General features: G+C 54.7%; 2 protein-coding genes and 1 long non-coding RNA gene across 3 annotated transcripts in view; 2 read left to right on the top strand and 1 right to left on the bottom strand.

The window, feature by feature from the left end:
• Positions 1-18,125, bottom strand: part of LOC145530002 (uncharacterized) — a 1,493,464-nt gene that overhangs the window by 1,430,283 nt on the left and 45,056 nt on the right. Inside the window, exons 7-9 of the long non-coding RNA XR_014071397.1 lie at positions 17,291-17,402; positions 9,660-9,771; positions 2,019-2,131 (exon numbers count right to left, since the gene is read on the bottom strand). This is a non-coding gene — a long non-coding RNA (uncharacterized LOC145530002). The remainder of the gene's footprint in view (positions 1-2,018; positions 2,132-9,659; positions 9,772-17,290; positions 17,403-18,125) is intronic.
• Positions 5,867-9,050, top strand: LOC145529956 (uncharacterized). Its single transcript, XM_081550730.1, has 3 exons — positions 5,867-6,008; positions 6,408-6,720; positions 6,971-9,050. Exons 1-3 carry the CDS (start codon positions 5,874-5,876, stop codon positions 7,600-7,602), a joined length of 1,080 nt encoding a protein of 359 aa, XP_081406856.1. The 5' UTR covers positions 5,867-5,873; the 3' UTR covers positions 7,603-9,050.
• On the top strand, positions 13,406-15,251 carry LOC145530081 (uncharacterized). Its single transcript, XM_081550893.1, has 3 exons — positions 13,406-13,639; positions 14,039-14,351; positions 14,602-15,251. Exons 1-3 carry the CDS (start codon positions 13,406-13,408, stop codon positions 15,231-15,233), a joined length of 1,179 nt encoding a protein of 392 aa, XP_081407019.1. The 3' UTR covers positions 15,234-15,251.

Raw genomic sequence — 18,125 nt, 5'->3', positions numbered from 1 at the left:
TAACTGGTGATACTGTGTTACCATCACCACTTTGTGGTTTCAGACCCGTTTGATCTTTATGCCCCACCCCCCAACAAAGCCTGGATTCAAGGCAAGCACGCCCTGTTCATCCCTCCCCCCGATCCTGAACACAATTTCATCTTTTCTTTCTGCATTCCTTCCTATATTCTTGGTGTCCCCAATCAATGACTCTCAGTGAAATGACTGAAGGAGTTTCTTTCGGACTCTCCACCTACTGTAAGACTCCATTGGAGAGTTCTCATTTTTATGTCATTTGAACTAGCCTTTGATAGCTGACAGGACGGTGTACGTCCTTTCAAGATATCATGTGCCAAACGAAGCCCTTTTGGCAAATGCCATCATTATCTCCAGGCAGGCATTGCTGTTTGAAGGGTGACATCTCAGCCAGAAGGCAGAGGCTGAGCTCCTCTTGTTGCACCAGCTCCCAAAAGAAGCCAAGAAAGGGAGCTGGAACAACAAACCACCCCAACGCCCAGGAAAGCGTTCTTCACGACAGACGGCTAGAAAATGACCCAACAACCTTGTGGCCCAGAACCCCTCTAGAAAAATCACTGTTCCATAAAAAAGAGAAACACGTGGGAAGTTCCAAGGAGAGGCAATGCCCATGGCCAGTGTACTTTAGAGACGGCCTGACCGCTCCGGGGAAGACACGCACCGACGGAACCCCTTGGGAAACAGCAGTGAGAGTCCTCACCGTCGTAAGGGTTTCCTCTGGGGACAACCTGCCCTGGGCACCACATGAGGGAGCAGACCGGCTTCTCTTCCTCTGCCCCCACACCATTCACTCATGAAGGCAGCTCAGGTGTTCTCATGCCCTGCCTGCCTGCCTGCCTGCCTGGCTCATCCGTGAGCTGTGACCACCTCCAGGGCAGGACTCCACCTTCTCCTCTCTGTGTACCGTGAATCTGCACACAGTGGGCTTTCAGAACCTTAGGAGACTTGAGCCATTCCCACTCGAGCCAGAACCCTCCCCAGGAAGGAAAACGGCTGTGGAGTCATTTTGGCCCCAGCACTGGTTCCGAAAGCCTGGCGGCTCCTACAGCCTCTACGGTGTGAAGAGGGAGGTCCCTTTTGACAGAGCTTTCCGGCTGTCAGATCTAAGCTGTTGTTTCACTGTCAGCTGTGTCTCTTCCGTTGCAGCCAGGTGGGCCACGCTGCTCCAAAGGGGCTCACAAGCTGAGTGGCAAGGGAGGTATTGAGAGGACAGGGATGGCTACAACGTGCTGCAAACTGAGTGAGGGTCCCCACAATCCTCAGCAAAGGTCTGTGGTGTGCAAGTGGGGAGTAGAGGGCCCCCAAGTTCCAAAGGAAGGGAGGTACTCGGGAGCTAAAGCCCTTGGCTGCTGTGGTAGCAGCTGCAGATGGCAGCTCGTCCACAGTGCACTTCGAATGAGGTCATATGAGCGGGACTCTGGAAATGGCTCCGAAATCAAGAGAAAGGGGTCAGGGTATGTGGGAATCCGGCGGGGGTGGGGGGTGGATGAAGGAAGGTGTCCTTCCTCTCTCCAGTGCAATTTGGTTTGGTGAGTCTCAAAGCTACCAGATGGCACTTCCCAAGTCAGGCCCCCGCAGGAATCAGGGTGGGCTGCGTGCCTCGGCCCCTGCCACAGGGACAAGCCACACCAGTGGCCTCCCTGAGCTCCAATGGCCGGATCTGGGGGTTCTGTCTGGGTGCACACCTCCTTGCTCTGGCCAAGTTCCCCCCTTCTCTGAGCACCAGCTTCATCCTCTCGAATGAGGACATCGATTGCTACCTTGGCACGTTACTCTCTTCATCCTGTGAAGACTCATTAGGCTTATCCTACAATTACTAGCTGGCCCGAAGAGATATCTCCTGAATCCAGATTAAGCTGGAGTCTCCCAGGCTCATCTGGCATGTCTTCCCTGAAGTCTGCCAAAACCCACACCCTTGCATTTCCAGGGACTCCCCTTAGCCAGCTGGGCAGAAAACCCAGCATGGTTCAAACAAGCTGACAGACAAGCGGGAGAGGACTCACGGGCAGACGGCCTCCCTCAGGTCTCGGGTGGAGCTCTGGGACCACAGCAGCAGCGGGCCATCCCAGCGCCTTGGGCTCAGCAGCGCCCTCATTCTCAGGCCGGCGGCTCTGCCCTGAGGGGAGCAGGAAGGTCACCAACTGCCGCAGGCGGACCTCAAGCCCCTCCCACTGCTGGAGACTGACCTCCCCCGGCCCCACCCCTTCCCCTACCCCAGCAGGACGAGAGCTCGTCTTCCCCTGGCTTCCAACGTGAGGCCTGGCCCTGGGCCCCGATTGGGCACTGCCCCAGTCCGGAGCCAATCACAGTGGCCAGGGAGGTGGAACGCACCAATTGGCCAGGGCCAGGTCATGTGACCATACTCCCCAGGAAACTCAAATATTACCAAGATTCCCTAACAAACCAATGAACAAAATTTTCCAGTAAAGGCAAACCGTACATTTTAATGAGGCCAATGTCACAGAAAAAAAAAAAAAATCCTTCACAATGAACTGCTCAAGGAAGCTACTAAATAAGCTTTCAGAAAAGTGAAGTCGTTTTTTTTTTTTTTTTTTTTAATAGGGTGACGGAGAGCTATACCTTTCCCATCTATGTGAATTTAGGTTTAAACTAGATTTCCCTCGGCTATTATATAAGACAAAAAACCCCACATCACCCCCTTTCACTCCCCCCACCCCCAAAAAGTGTTTTAGTCTATTGAATTTTTGTGTCCTCAGTTGTGTCTGATTCACGGCAACTCACGAACTCCACACAGCCAGGCTCTTCCGTCCATGGAATTCAGGGCAATTTTTTCTGTCACAGCAAATGCCCACCCTGGGTGATCCAAAGGCAAGGGCTCAGAGGCTCCTGAGAGACTAACTCCTTTCAGCTGAGCACAGAGCTGGCTCCTCACTGGGATGCCTGTGGCCTGGGGCTCCCAGAGGGGAGAGCAGCACTCGCCCCACCGTGTGGTCACTGCTGGAAGTGCAGGCAGCTCCTCACTCCCCCTTGACAGTGTCCCTGAGGGCAGAACAGTGTGAATCTACTCAAGGTGGAAACGCAAACTCCGATGCAACCAAACTTCCCACAAGGTCTCCAAAACCACTCAGGAACAGGGAATTGGAAACTGCAGGGCATGACATGAATGGAGATGGAGACTTGACACCTTACACCGAGTTCACTTCCAGTTATCCCTAGACAAAGTTTCCATGAAAACTTGTCACAAATCTAGAAGAGCAATGAGCAGAAACCGGACATGTGCTTTGAGTCTTCACACACAAAACGAAAAGGCAGCTCACAAAACAACCCAGAGAATACAGTGGACTTTGCAAAATCAAAGATATCTACTGTGGGAAAGACCTCATTACAAAAGCAAAAGACAGGTCATACATCGCGAGACGAATGAGTGGAAACACAAAGCTTCTCAAGGATGTGTCTCCAAACAGACAAAGAACACCAACACGACAAGCCTGTGAAAACTAGGGAAAGGTCTGAAGGGACAGCAGACTGAGGAAGACACACACAGAGTATCCCGGATGATGTCCAGCACTGAGGGCCTGGAGAAACAACAGTCTAGTTGCACTCCCTCAGGCCTGTGTGACCCTGGATGAGGCCTCTGTTTCCCGGTGGCTCTGAGAGATGGACAGGGAGGAAGGGGAAGAGAAATCACTTGCATTTCTAATACTCACAGCAAAGTCTTCCAATGAGAAGGGAATTATCACCCCCAATGACAATGCCATTCACCTAAGTGATACCCACGAGTCCATCTAACCCAGAAGGGAAGGAAGGACCTGTTCTCACAAAACGGCGAGAGATGGAAGAAGGAAGATCAAGCCCACACCAACCACTGGAAAGAGAAGCTGTGCTCAGGGCTTGAAAGAATTCCTATTGGGAAAATGATGTCACAGCCCCACAAGGCAATCCACAGCTTCGATGCTATTCCTCCCAAAAGGCCAATGCATTTTCGCACCGAACAAAGAATTGCAAAAGGGGTACGGAAACAGAAAAGAGCCTAAATTGTCAATACAATCCGACGAAAAAGCCCCGATACGGACATCCAAGGTTGTGTGAAAGGAAATTAGACGACCAAACTAGGATCCTCAGGAGAGTATCGGAGAAGGCGATGGCGACCCACTCCAGTACTCTTGCCTGGAAAACGCCCTGGACGGAGGAGCCTGGTAGGCTGCAGGCCATGGGGTCGCGCAGAGTCAGACACGACTGAAGTGACTTAGGCGCAGCGGCAGCAGCAGGACAGTATGCTATTGGGAATACAACAACACACACAGATCCAGATCGATGGAATAAAGTTGAGGGTCCAGAAACAAACCCCGGCATCCATGGTCAACTCATCTCTGACACAAAAGGGGAGAATATCCAAATGGGAACAAGAAAGCCTCTTCAATAAATGTCCATGGGAAAACCAGACAGCTACATCTGAAGAACGCTATTGGTTTTGATCTCACACCACCTCAATATCGGGGAAAAACCTCACCCTAAAGACTGATGTCATGAGATAGCTAGAAAGAAGCGTAGGTCAAAGGCTCCTTAACATCAGAGTCTCCTTGCCATTTGCTGGGCGGAGGTAGAAATGGGTCTCTTCAAGTAAGGGAAAGAGGAAAACGAAGTACGCCAATGGGTTTCCATCCAATGGAACCTCTTCACAACAGAGAAGCTAAGCATTCAGAAATGCAAAAGATAGGAAACGGAACATGAGAGACTCCTTGCAAGTGGTGTATCTGAGAAGGGGTTCATATGGAAAGAGACGAAGAATGCACAGCACTCAGATTCCAAGAAACACCACCACCACCCTTGACCCTTCCCCCATGACCAACTCCGACCTAAAGCCTTTCTCTCCCTCTAACCTATCCCTAAAACATAACCCTCATCTAATCATATACATGTGCATTCCTAGCATCCATCCATCCACACACGAGAGAGAAAGAGGAAGACACAGACTGAATCGAGAAGGGAAAAGAGAGGGACACAGACAGAGAGAGACACGGAACCAAAGAGAGGAAAGGAGTCGATGGTCCAGACTTTTCATCAATCTGTCTCGAAGGTAGAAGCAATGACAGCGCCCATCCACCCCAGAAGGGGGAAAAGGACGGAAGGTTTGGAGAGGAAAAGACAAGAACGCAGGGAGCCATTAGAAGCTCAGCCACCCGCAGAAGCCGAGCTGGGACACTTGAACAGAATCTCAATGGAAACAGAGGACCAGAAAGTTGGCTACTCTTTTCTATAAGAGAGGGAGACCTTCGAGTCTTCCTTTCGGTCCTCCAACTTGGATGCGGGGTCTCAAAACACTCAGGAGGGGGAGTGCCTTTTCCTGGGTACCACGGCGCATCCAGGCCTCGTTCTGCCCCATTCTGTGCTGTGTCAGCCCTGGATGGAGTCTTTCTTTCTGAAGTTTCAGCGCACAAGCTCCACGTGATATCGGCCCCAGGTGGAAAGGCATGGAGCTGCTCGTAGGTCGACAGACCTAGGAAGCAGATGGGAGAATGACCCCCACTCTCCAGATGGAGAGACTGGGGAAACCCTGAGGGGCATACGCTTGTCCAGGGCCACACCACTTATGAGAAGAAGGAGCCTGGTCTGAGAGCAGCGGGGTCCTCGGAGCTCAGGCCCTGGCTGCACCCAGGCCTCCCCAGGGCTGTGGGCTGGGCTGTGTGGCTGTCACTGTGCCTGCACATGGCCTAAGGGGGGTGGTCGAGCAGTCAGAAACCCAGAGATTCCCTTGGGAAGTTTTGGGGAAGGGACTTCAGCACGAACCCCAGGAAATGATGTCACCTGCCGGCAACAGAACACAACAGAACCCGCAACCCGGGTATCCAGGCCTCCAGAGCGGAGAGGAGCCCCCAGCCAGATCACTTGCTGCCAGGATGTTCTGCTGTTTGCCCCTGCCCAGAGGCCGGGGCCTCAGGAGAGCTCACAGGCTGTGTGCGTGGGCACCCTGTCAACGTTGGCTCAGGGCACCCCCGAGAGGCCTCTGGCCCTTTGCCCGGAGAAACAGAAAGGTAACACGGGGAGCCCCAGGCCGGGCCAGGCCACCTCTCCCATGCCACCCGGAAACACCGGGTCCTTTGCCTGTGTGTGTGGATGCGGGTTTCTCGGGGTGTGTCTCCCTCAAGGAAGCCCAGGCGGATGTGGGGTCAGAAGCCTGCGGGCAAGTTGTGTCCACACCCCAGGGGAGAGCAGGCTGGGTGGGATGGGGAGAGTGCGGGCAGCGCCGGCCGCCCAGGCTGGCCTCACACCCTCAGGTGGGTCTCTTTCCTCCCGGGTGGGGATCTGAGCAGACACACGTCTCTGACCCTTCTGGGAAGAGAAGTTCGAGCAGGCAGAAGCTGCGGCTCCACTGGCCAGGCCCAGCTCGGAAAACTCCCAGCATGGCTGGCTGACGGTCACTGTCGTTGCAGAGCTTCCCACGTGATGAGGCCGAGGACGGGGACACCCCGTCCACCTCCCGGCGGGAGGGGTCGGAGCACCACCCCCCCGCCCCTGAGGCCCAGTGCAGGCTCCAGGTGAGCGTGCCCACGGAGGCATCAGCCCCACCGGGGGCGAAGCGGAGGCGGGGAAGGCCTGCTGCCGAGACACCACACAGGATACACCCGGCGGCCCAGTCTGAGGCTGCCACGGAGCTCAGCACACCCGGCTCCGACCCAGAGTCCCGAGAACCCCAGCCTCTGAGGCAGCAGGAGGACCTGGAGCCCAGCACGCCAGAGCACAGAGGTGAGGACGCTGGGGCTGGTGCACGGGAGTGTGTGGGGAGGGGGTGCTGAGCTACACAGGGACGAGTCCCCGAAAGATGCTGCTGGGCCTGCAGCAAGCGCTGGCCTCACACCCCCACCCCCATCTTGCACACTTCAGTCCCAAAAGACATCCGACCCTGGGTATTCTTTGGGAATCTCTTGGAAGCTTTCTGTCCCGGGATACGCACATGCCAAGGCTGGCCTGTGGGCAAACTTTGCTTCTCCCCCAGCTCTAGCACTGGCCTCCAACTGGAACCAGGCTCCACTTCCCAGACCTGTCCCTACAGAGGTGGTGGCTCCAGGTGCAGGACCCAGGGATCCACCGAGGGCAGATGGAGAACCGAGACTTGCCCTCGCAGAGACACCAGGCCTGCTGGGTTCTGGCCAGCACACCGGGCAGATCGGATCTCCGTGCCTGCAGGACCCCCAGCCCCAGGCACTGATGTCCCACCCCCTCAGCCAGAACCTCCACCTCCACGTGCACCTGTACCTGCTCGGGCTTTGGCAGGAGAACCCGAGGCAGAGGAGGAGTCACCGCCTCGGCAGGGAGAGCCTGCCCTGGCTCCCGCGCAACACCCAGACGCCGACGATGACTCACCCACCCCTGCAGGAAGAACGAGCCCCCGCTCTGGACAGAGACCCAGAGCCCTTGCCGGAAACACCACGTCCAGGGGAGCGGTCGGCTCTGCCGCCTCCATCCCTGTCGGCTCACCGTGGACGCTGTCAACTCGGTCTGCCCCCAGGGGACATGGAGTTCCTTTCCCCTGAACTGCTTTGCATTTGGTTTGTTTCCACCTTTCTGGTGATGTTTTATTTTTTGTATGGTTTCCTGTATTTTTGTTGGTTAAGTTGGGATCAGTAAACTTTTTCATCATTGTTGCAATTTGGGAACACTGTTGTGTAACTGGTGATACTGTGTTACCATCACCACTTTGTGGTTTCAGACCCGTTTGATCTTTATGCCCCACCCCCCAACAAAGCCTGGATTCAAGGCAAGCACGCCCTGTTCATCCCTCCCCCCGATCCTGAACACAATTTTATCTTTTCTTTCTGCATTCCTTCCTATATTCTTGGTGTCCCCAATCAATGACTCTCAGTGAAATGACTGAAGGAGTTTCTTTCGGAATCTCCACCTACTGTAAGACTCCATTGGAGAGTTCTCATTTTTATGTCATTTGAACTAGCCTTTGATAGCTGACAGGACGGTGTACGTCCTTTCAAGATATCATGTGCCAAACGAAGCCCTTTTGGCAAATGCCATCATTATCTCCAGGCAGGCATTGCTGTTTGAAGGGTGACATCTCAGCCAGAAGGCAGAGGCTGAGCTCCTCTTGTTGCACCAGCTCCCAAAAGAAGCCAAGAAAGGGAGCTGGAACAACAAACCACCCCAACGCCCAGGAAAGCGTTCTTCACGACAGAAGGCTAGAAAATGACCCAACAACCTTGTGGCCCAGAACCCCTCTAGAAAAATCACTGTTCCATAAAAAAGAGAAACACGTGGGAAGTTCCAAGGAGAGGCAATGCCCATGGCCAGTGTACTTTAGAGACGGCCTGACCGCTCCGGGGAAGACACGCACCGACGGAACCCCTTGGGAAACAGCAGTGAGAGTCCTCACCGTCGTAAGGGTTTCCTCTGGGGACAACCTGCCCTGGGCACCACATGAGGGAGCAGACCGGCTTCTCTTCCTCTGCCCCCACACCATTCACTCATGAAGGCAGCTCAGGTGTTCTCATGCCCTGCCTGCCTGCCTGCCTGCCTGGCTCATCCGTGAGCTGTGACCACCTCCAGGGCAGGACTCCACCTTCTCCTCTCTGTGTACCGTGAATCTGCACACAGTGGGCTTTCAGAACCTTAGGAGACTTGAGCCATTCCCACTCGAGCCAGAACCCTCCCCAGGAAGGAAAACGGCTGTGGAGTCATTTTGGCCCCAGCACTGGTTCCGAAAGCCTGGCGGCTCCTACAGCCTCTACGGTGTGAAGAGGGAGGTCCCTTTTGACAGAGCTTTCCGGCTGTCAGATCTAAGCTGTTGTTTCACTGTCAGCTGTGTCTCTTCCGTTGCAGCCAGGTGGGCCACGCTGCTCCAAAGGGGCTCACAAGCTGAGTGGCAAGGGAGGTATTGAGAGGACAGGGATGGCTACAACGTGCTGCAAACTGAGTGAGGGTCCCCACAATCCTCAGCAAAGGTCTGTGGTGTGCAAGTGGGGAGTAGAGGGCCCCCAAGTTCCAAAGGAAGGGAGGTACTCGGGAGCTAAAGCCCTTGGCTGCTGTGGTAGCAGCTGCAGATGGCAGCTCGTCCACAGTGCACTTCGAATGAGGTCATATGAGCGGGACTCTGGAAATGGCTCCGAAATCAAGAGAAAGGGGTCAGGGTATGTGGGAATCCAGCGGGGGTGGGGGGTGGATGAAGGAAGGTGTCCTTCCTCTCTCCAGTGCAATTTGGTTTGGTGAGTCTCAAAGCTACCAGATGGCACTTCCCAAGTCAGGCCCCCGCAGGAATCAGGGTGGGCTGCGTGCCTCGGCCCCTGCCACAGGGACAAGCCACACCAGTGGCCTCCCTGAGCTCCAATGGCCGGATCTGGGGGTTCTGTCTGGGTGCACACCTCCTTGCTCTGGCCAAGTTCCCCCCTTCTCTGAGCACCAGCTTCATCCTCTCGAATGAGGACATCGATTGCTACCTTGGCACGTTACTCTCTTCATCCTGTGAAGACTCATTAGGCTTATCCTACAATTACTAGCTGGCCCGAAGAGATATCTCCTGAATCCAGATTAAGCTGGAGTCTCCCAGGCTCATCTGGCATGTCTTCCCTGAAGTCTGCCAAAACCCACACCCTTGCATTTCCAGGGACTCCCCTTAGCCAGCTGGGCAGAAAACCCAGCATGGTTCAAACAAGCTGACAGACAAGCGGGAGAGGACTCACGGGCAGACGGCCTCCCTCAGGTCTCGGGTGGAGCTCTGGGACCACAGCAGCAGCGGGCCATCTCAGCCCCTGGGCTCAGCAGCGCCCTCATTCTCAGGCCGGCGGCTCTGCCCTGAGGGGAGCAGGAAGGTCACCAACTGCCGCAGGCGGACCTCAAGCCCCTCCCACTGCTGGAGCCTGACCCCCCCTGGCCCCACCCCTTCCCCTACCCCAGCAGGACGAGAGCTCGTCTTCCCCTGGCTTCCAACGTGAGGCCCGGCCCTGGGCCCCGATTGGGCACTGCCCCAGTCCGGAGCCAATCACAGTGGCCAGGGAGGTGGAACGCACCGATTGGCCAGGGCCAGGTCATGTGACCATACTCCCCAGGAAACTCAAATATTACCAAGATTCCCTAACAAACCAATGAACAAAATTTTCCAGTAAAGGCAAACCGTACTTTTTCATGAGGCCAATGTCACAGAAAAAAAAAAAAAATCCTTCACAATGAACTGCTCAAGGAAGCTACTAAATAAGCTTTCAGAAAAGTTAAGACTTTTTTTTTTTTTTTTAATAGGGTGACGGAGAGCTATACCTTTCCCATCTATGTGAATTTAGGTTTAAACTAGATTTCCCTCGGCTATTATATAAGACAAAAAACCCCACATCACCCCCTTTCACTCCCCCCACCGCCAAAAAGTGTTTTAGTCTATTGAATTTTTGTGTCCTCAGTTGTGTCTGATTCACGGCAACTCACGAACTCTACACAGCCAGGCTCTTCCGTCCATGGAATTCAGGGCAATTTTTTCTGTCGCAGCAAATGCCCACCCTGGGTGATCCAAAGGCAAGGGCTCAGAGGCTCCTGAGAGACTAACTCCTTTCAGCTGAGCACAGAGCTGGCTCCTCACTGGGATGCCTGTGGCCTGGGGCTCCCAGAGGGGAGAGCAGCACTCGCCCCACCGTGTGGTCACTGCTGGAAGTGCAGGCTGCTCCTCACTCCCCCTTGACAGTGTCCCTGAGGGCAGAACAGTGGGAATCTACTCAAGGTGGAAACGCAAACTCCGATGCAACCAAACTTCCCACAAGGTCTCCAAAACCACTCAGGAACAGGGAATTGGAAACTGCAGGGCATGACATGAATGGAGATGGAGACTTGACACCTTACACCGAGTTCACTTCCAGTTATCCCTAGACAAAGTTTCCATGAAAACTTGTCACAAATCTAGAAGAACAATGAGCAGAAACCGGACACGTGCTTTGAGTCTTCACACACAAAACAAAAAGGCAGCCCACAAAACAACCCAGAGAATACAGTGGACTTTGCAAAATCAAAGATATCTACTGTGGGAAAGACCTCATTACAAAAGCAAAAGACAGGTCATACATCGCGAGACGAATGAGTGGAAACACAAAGCTTCTCAAGGATGTGTCTCCAAACAGACAAAGAACACCAACACGACAAGCCTGTGAAAACTAGGGAAAGGTCTGAAGGGACAGCAGACTGAGGAAGACACACACAGAGTATCCCGGATGATGTCCAGCACTGAGGGCCTTAAGAAACAACAGTCTAGTTGCACTCCCTCAGGCCTGTGTGACCCTGGATGAGGCCTCTGTTTCCCGGTGGCTCTGAGAGATGGACAGGGAGGAAGGGGAAGAGAAATCACTTGCATTTCTAATACTCACAGCAAAGTCTTCCAATGAGAAGGGAATTATCACCCCCACTAACAATGCCATTCACTGAAGTGATACCCACGAGTCCATCTAACCCAGAAGGGAAGGAAGGACCTGTTCTCACAAAACGGCGAGAGATGGAAGAAGGAAGATCAAGCCCACACCAACCACTGGAAAGAGAAGCTGTGCTCAGGGCTTGAAAGAATTCCTATTGGGAAAATGATGTCACAGCCCCACAAGGCAATCCACAGCTTCGATGCTATTCCTCCCAAAATGCCAATGCATTTTCGCACCGAACAAAGAATTGCAAAAGGGGTACGGAAACAGAAAAGAGCCTAAATTGTCAATACAATCCGACGAAAAAGCCCCGATACGGACATCCAAGGTTGTGTGAAAGGAAATTAGACGACCAAACTAGGATCCTCAGGAGAGTATCGGAGAAGGCGATGGCGACCCACTCCAGTACTCTTGCCTGGAAAACGCCCTGGACGGAGGAGCCTGGTAGGCTGCAGGCCATGGGGTCGCGCAGAGTCAGACACGACTGAAGTGACTTAGGCGCAGCGGCAGCAGCAGGACAGTATGCTATTGGGAATACAACAACACACACAGATCCAGATCGATGGAATAAAGTTGAGGGTCCAGAAACAAACCCCGGCATCCATGGTCAACTCATCTCTGACACAAAAGGGGAGAATATCCAAATGGGAACAAGAAAGCCTCTTCAATAAATGTCCATGGGAAAACCAGACAGCTACATCTGAAGAACGCTATTGGTTTTGATCTCACACCACCTCAATATCGGGGAAAAACCTCACCCTAAAGACTGATGTCATGAGATAGCTAGAAAGAAGCGTAGGTCAAAGGCTCCTTAACATCAGAGTCTCCTTGCCATTTGCTGGGCGGAGGTAGAAATGGGTCTCTTCAAGTAAGGGAAAGAGGAAAACGAAGTACGCCAATGGGTTTCCATCCAATGGAACCTCTTCACAACAGAGAAGCTAAGCATTCAGAAATGCAAAAGATAGGAAACGGAACATGAGAGACTCCTTGCAAGTGGTGTATCTGAGAAGGGGTTCATATGGAAAGAGACGAAGAATGCACAGCACTCAGATTCCAAGAAACACCACCACCACCCTTGACCCTTCCCGCATGACCAACTCCGACCTAAAGCCTTTCTCTCCCTCTAACCTATCCCTAAAACATAACCCTCATCTAATCATATACATGTGCATTCCTAGCATCCATCCATCCACACACGAGAGAGAAAGAGGAAGACACAGACTGAATCGAGAAGGGAAAAGAGAGGGACACAGACAGAGAGAGACACGGAACCAAAGAGAGGAAAGGAGTCGACGGTCCAGACTTTTCATCAATCTGTCTCGAAGGTAGAAGCAATGACAGCGCCCATCCACCCCAGAAGGGGGAAAAGGACGGAAGGTTTGGAGAGGAAAAGACAAGAACGCAGGGAGCCATTAGAAGCTCAGCCACCCGCAGAAGCCGAGCTGGGACACTTGAACAGAATCTCAATGGAAACAGAGGACCAGAAAGTTGGCTACTCTTTTCTATAAGAGAGGGAGACCTTCGAGTCTTCCTTTCGCGCCTCCAACTTGGATGCGGGGTCTCAAAACACTCAGGAGGGGGAGTGCCTTTTCCTGGGTACCACGGCGCATCCAGGCCTCGTTCTGCCCCATTCTGTGCTGTGTCAGCCCTGGATGGAGTCTTTCTGAAGTCTCAGCGCACAAGCTCCACGTGATATCGGCCCCAGGTGGAAAGGCATGGAGCTGCTCGTAGGTCGACAGACCTAGGAAGCAGATGGGAGAATGACCCCCACTCTCCAGATGGAGAGACTGGGGAAACCCTGAGGGGCATACGCTTGTCCAGGGCCACACCACTTATGAGAAGAAGGAGCCTGGTCTGAGAGCAGCGGGGTCCTCGGAGCTCAGGCCCTGGCTGCACCCAGGCCTCCCCAGGGCTGTGGGCTGGGCTGTGTGGCTGTCACTGTGCCTGCACATGGCCTAAGGGGGGTGGTTGAGCAGTCAGAAACCCAGAGATTCCCTTGGGAAGTTTTGGGGAAGGGACCTCAGCACGAACCCCAGGAAATGATGTCACCTGCCGGCAACAGAACCCAACAGAACCCGCAACCCGGGTATCCAGGCCTCCAGAGCGGAGAGGAGCCCCCAGCCAGATCACTTGCTGCCAGGATATTCTGCTGTTTGCCCCTGCCCAGAGGCCGGGGCCTCAGGAGAGCTCACAGGCTGTGTGCGTGGGCACCCTGTCAACGTTGGCTCAGGGCACCCCCGAGAGGCCTCTGGCCCTTTGCCCGGAGAAACAGAAAGGTAACACGGGGAGCCCCAGGCCGGGCCAGGCCACCTCTCCCATGCCACCCGGAAACACCGGGTCCTTTGCCTGTGTGTGTGGATGCGGGTTTCTCGGGGTGTGTCTCCCTCAAGGAAGCCCAGGCGGATGTGGGGTCAGAAGCCTGCGGGCAAGTTGTGTCCACACCCCAGGGGAGAGCAGACTGGGTGGGATGGGGAGAGTGCGGGCAGCGCCGGCCGCCCAGGCTGGCCTCAAACCCTCAGGTGGGTCTCTTTCCTCCCGGGTGGGGATCTGAGCAGACACACATCTCTGACCCTTCTGGGAAGAGAAGTTCGAGCAGGCAGAAGCTGCGGCTCCACTGGCCAGGCCCAGCTCGGAAAACTCCCAGCATGGCTGGCTGACGGTCACTGTGGTTGCAGAGCTTCCCACGTGATGAGGCCGAGGACGGGGACACCCCGTCCACCTCCCGGCGGGAGGGGTCGGAGCACCACCCCCCCGCCCCTGAGGCCCAGTGCAGGCTCCAGGTGAGCGTGCCCACGGAGGCATCAGCCCCACCGGGGGCGAAGCGGAGTCGGGGAAGGCCTGCTGCCGAGACACCACACAGGATACACCCGGCGGCCCAGTCTGAGGCTGCCACGGAGCTCAGCACACCCGGCTCCGACCCAGAGTCCCGAGAACCCCAGCCTCTGAGGCAGCAGGAGGACCTGGAGCCCAGCACGCCAGAGCACAGAGGTGAGGACGCTGGGGCTGGTGCACGGGAGTGTGTGGGGAGGGGGTGCTGAGCTACACAGGGACGAGTCCCCGAAAGATGCTGCTGGGCCTGCAGCAAGCGCTGGCCTCACACCCCCACCCCCATCTTGCACACTTCAGTCCCAAAAGACATCCGACCCTGGGTATTCTTTGGGAATCTCTTGGAAGCTTTCTGTCCCGGGATACGCACATGCCAAGGCTGGCCTGTGGGCAAACTTTGCTTCTCCCCCAGCTCTAGCACTGGCCTCCAACTGGAACCAGGCTCCACTTCCCAGACCTGTCCCTACAGAGGTGGTGGCTCCAGGTGCAGGACCCAGGGATCCACCGAGGGCAGATGGAGAACCGAGACTTGCCCTCGCAGAGACACCAGGCCAGCTGGGTTCTGGCCAGCACACCGGGCAGATCGGATCTCCGTGCCTGCAGGACCCCCAGCCCCAGGCACTGATGTCCCACCCCCTCAGCCAGAACCTCCACCTCCACGTGCACCTGTACCTGCTCGGGCTTTGGCAGGAGAACCCGAGGCAGAGGAGGAGTCACCGCCTCGGCAGGGAGAGCCTGCCCTGGCTCCCGCGCAACACCCAGACGCCGACGATGACTCACCCACCCCTGCAGGAAGAACGAGCCCCCGCTCTGGACAGAGACCCAGAGCCCTTGCCGGAAACACCACGTCCAGGGGAGCGGTCGGCTCTGCCGCCTCCATCCCTGTCGGCTCACCGTGGACGCTGTCAACTCGGTCTGCCCCCAGGGGACATGGAGTTCCTTTCCCCTGAACTGCTTTGCATTTGGTTTGTTTCCACCTTTCTGGTGATGTTTTATTTTTTGTATGGTTTCCTGTATTTTTGTTGGTTAAGTTGGGATCAGTAAACTTTTTCATCATTGTTGCAATTTGGGAACACTGTTGTGTAACTGGTGATACTGTGTTACCATCACCACTTTGTGGTTTCAGACCCGTTTGATCTTTATGCCCCACCCCCCAACAAAGCCTGGATTCAAGGCAAGCACGCCCTGTTCATCCCTCCCCCCGATCCTGAACACAATTTCATCTTTTCTTTCTGCATTCCTTCCTATATTCTTGGTGTCCCCAATCAATGACTCTCAGTGAAATGACTGAAGGAGTTTCTTTCGGACTCTCCACCTACTGTAAGACTCCATTGGAGAGTTCTCATTTTTATGTCATTTGAACTAGCCTTTGATAGCTGACAGGACGGTGTACGTCCTTTCAAGATATCATGTGCCAAACGAAGCCCTTTTGGCAAATGCCATCATTATCTCCAGGCAGGCATTGCTGTTTGAAGGGTGACATCTCAGCCAGAAGGCAGAGGCTGAGCTCCTCTTGTTGCACCAGCTCCCAAAAGAAGCCAAGAAAGGGAGCTGGAACAACAAACCACCCCAACGCCCAGGAAAGCGTTCTTCACGACAGAAGGCTAGAAAATGACCCAACAACCTTGTGGCCCAGAACCCCTCTAGAAAAATCACTGTTCCATAAAAAAGAGAAACACGTGGGAAGTTCCAAGGAGAGGCAATGCCCATGGCCAGTGTACTTTAGAGACGGCCTGACCGCTCCGGGGAAGACACGCACCGACGGAACCCCTTGGGAAACAGCAGTGAGAGTCCTCACCGTCGTAAGGGTTTCCTCTGGGGACAACCTGCCCTGGGCACCACATGAGGGAGCAGACCGGCTTCTCTTCCTCTGCCCCCACACCATTCACTCATGAAGGCAGCTCAGGTGTTCTCATGCCCTGCCTGCCTGCCTGCCTGCCTGGCTCATCCGTGAGCTGTGACCACCTCCAGGGCAGGACTCCACCTTCTCCTCTCTGTGTACCGTGAATCTGCACACAGTGGGCTTTCAGAACCTTAGGAGACTTGAGCCATTCCCACTCGAGCCAGAACCCTCCCCAGGAAGGAAAACGGCTGTGGAGTCATTTTGGCCCCAGCACTGGTTCCGAAAGCCTGGCGGCTCCTACAGCCTCTACGGTGTGAAGAGGGAGGTCCCTTTTGACAGAGCTTTCCGGCTGTCAGATCTAAGCTGTTGTTTCACTGTCAGCTGTGTCTCTTCCGTTGCAGCCAGGTGGGCCACGCTGCTCCAAAGGGGCTCACAAGCTGAGTGGCAAGGGAGGTATTGAGAGGACAGGGATGGCTACAACGTGCTGCAAACTGAGTGAGGGTCCCCACAATCCTCAGCAAAGGTCTGTGGTGTGCAAGTGGGGAGTAGAGGGCCCCCAAGTTCCAAAGGAAGGGAGGTACTCGGGAGCTAAAGCCCTTGGCTGCTGTGGTAGCAGCTGCAGATGGCAGCTCGTCCACAGTGCACTTCGAATGAGGTCATATGAGCGGGACTCTGGAAATGGCTCCGAAATCAAGAGAAAGGGGTCAGGGTATGTGGGAATCCGGCGGGGGTGGGGGGTGGATGAAGGAAGGTGTCCTTCCTCTCTCCAGTGCAATTTGGTTTGGTGAGTCTCAAAGCTACCAGATGGCACTTCCCAAGTCAGGCCCCCGCAGGAATCAGGGTGGGCTGCGTGCCTCGGCCCCTGCCACAGGGACAAGCCACACCAGTGGCCTCCCTGAGCTCCAATGGCCGGATCTGGGGGTTCTGTCTGGGTGCACACCTCCTTGCTCTGGCCAAGTTCCCCCCTTCTCTGAGCACCAGCTTCATCCTCTCGAATGAGGACATCGATTGCTACCTTGGCACGTTACTCTCTTCATCCTGTGAAGACTCATTAGGCTTATCCTACAATTACTAGCTGGCCCGAAGAGATATCTCCTGAATCCAGATTAAGCTGGAGTCTCCCAGGCTCATCTGGCATGTCTTCCCTGAAGTCTGCCAAAACCCACACCCTTGCATTTCCAGGGACTCCCCTTAGCCAGCTGGGCAGAAAACCCAGCATGGTTCAAACAAGCTGACAGACAAGCGGGAGAGGACTCACGGGCAGACGGCCTCCCTCAGGTCTCGGGTGGAGCTCTGGGACCACAGCAGCAGCGGGCCATCTCAGCCCCTGGGCTCAGCAGCGCCCTCATTCTCAGGCCGGCGGCTCTGCCCTGAGGGGAGCAGGAAGGTCACCAACTGCCGCAGGCGGACCTCAAGCCCCTCCCACTGCTGGAGCCTGACCTCCCCCGGCCCCACCCCTTCCCCTACCCCAGCAGGACGAGAGCTCGTCTTCCCCTGGCTTCCAACGTGAGGCCCGGCCCTGGGCCCCGATTGGGCACTGCCCCAGTCCGGAGCCAATCACAGTGGCCAGGGAGGTGGAACGCACCGATTGGCCAGGGCCAGGTCATGTGACCATACTCCCCAGGAAACTCAAATATTACCAAGATTCCCTAACAAACCAATGAACAAAATTATCCAGTAAAGGCAAACCGTACTTTTAATGAGGCCAATGTCACAGAAAAAAAAAAAAAATCCTTCACAATGAACTGCTCAAGGAAGCTACTAAATAAGCTTTCAGAAAAGTTAAGACGTTTTTTTTTTTTTTTAATAGGGTGTCGGAGAGCTATACCTTTCCCATCTATGTGAATTTAGGTTTAAACTAGATTTCCCTCGGCTATTATATAAGACAAAAAACCCCACATCACCCCCTTTCACTCCCCCCACCCCCAAAAAGTGTTTTAGTCTATTGAATTTTTGTGTCCTCAGTTGTGTCTGATTCACGGCAACTCACGAACTCTACACAGCCAGGCTCTTCCGTCCATGGAATTCAGGGCAATTTTTTCTGTTGCAGCAAATGCCCACCCTGGGTGATCCAAAGGCAAGGGCTCAGAGGC

This window comes from Giraffa tippelskirchi, chromosome 12 (genome assembly GCF_054371585.1).
Source record: "Giraffa tippelskirchi isolate mGirTip1 chromosome 12, T2T-mGirTip1v1.2.pri, whole genome shotgun sequence".
Taxonomy (NCBI): domain Eukaryota; kingdom Metazoa; phylum Chordata; class Mammalia; order Artiodactyla; family Giraffidae; genus Giraffa; species Giraffa tippelskirchi.
The sequence above is the reverse complement of the archived record's forward strand: the minus strand, read 5'-3'. Positions and strand labels throughout refer to the sequence as shown.

Excerpts from the sequence above, each read along its gene's own strand:
- LOC145529956 (XM_081550730.1), top strand. The coding sequence starts at position 5,874 with ATGTTCTGCTGTTTGCCCCTGCCCAGAGGCCGGGGCCTCAGGAGAGCT. Across the intron at positions 6,009-6,407 it reads TTGCCCGGAGAAACAGAAAG|AGCTTCCCACGTGATGAGGC; the intron begins GTAACACGGGGA and ends CTGTCGTTGCAG. Across the intron at positions 6,721-6,970 it reads CAGCACGCCAGAGCACAGAG|CTCTAGCACTGGCCTCCAAC; the intron begins GTGAGGACGCTG and ends CTTCTCCCCCAG.
- LOC145530081 (XM_081550893.1), top strand. The coding sequence starts at position 13,406 with ATGTCACCTGCCGGCAACAGAACCCAACAGAACCCGCAACCCGGGTAT. Across the intron at positions 13,640-14,038 it reads TTGCCCGGAGAAACAGAAAG|AGCTTCCCACGTGATGAGGC; the intron begins GTAACACGGGGA and ends CTGTGGTTGCAG. Across the intron at positions 14,352-14,601 it reads CAGCACGCCAGAGCACAGAG|CTCTAGCACTGGCCTCCAAC; the intron begins GTGAGGACGCTG and ends CTTCTCCCCCAG.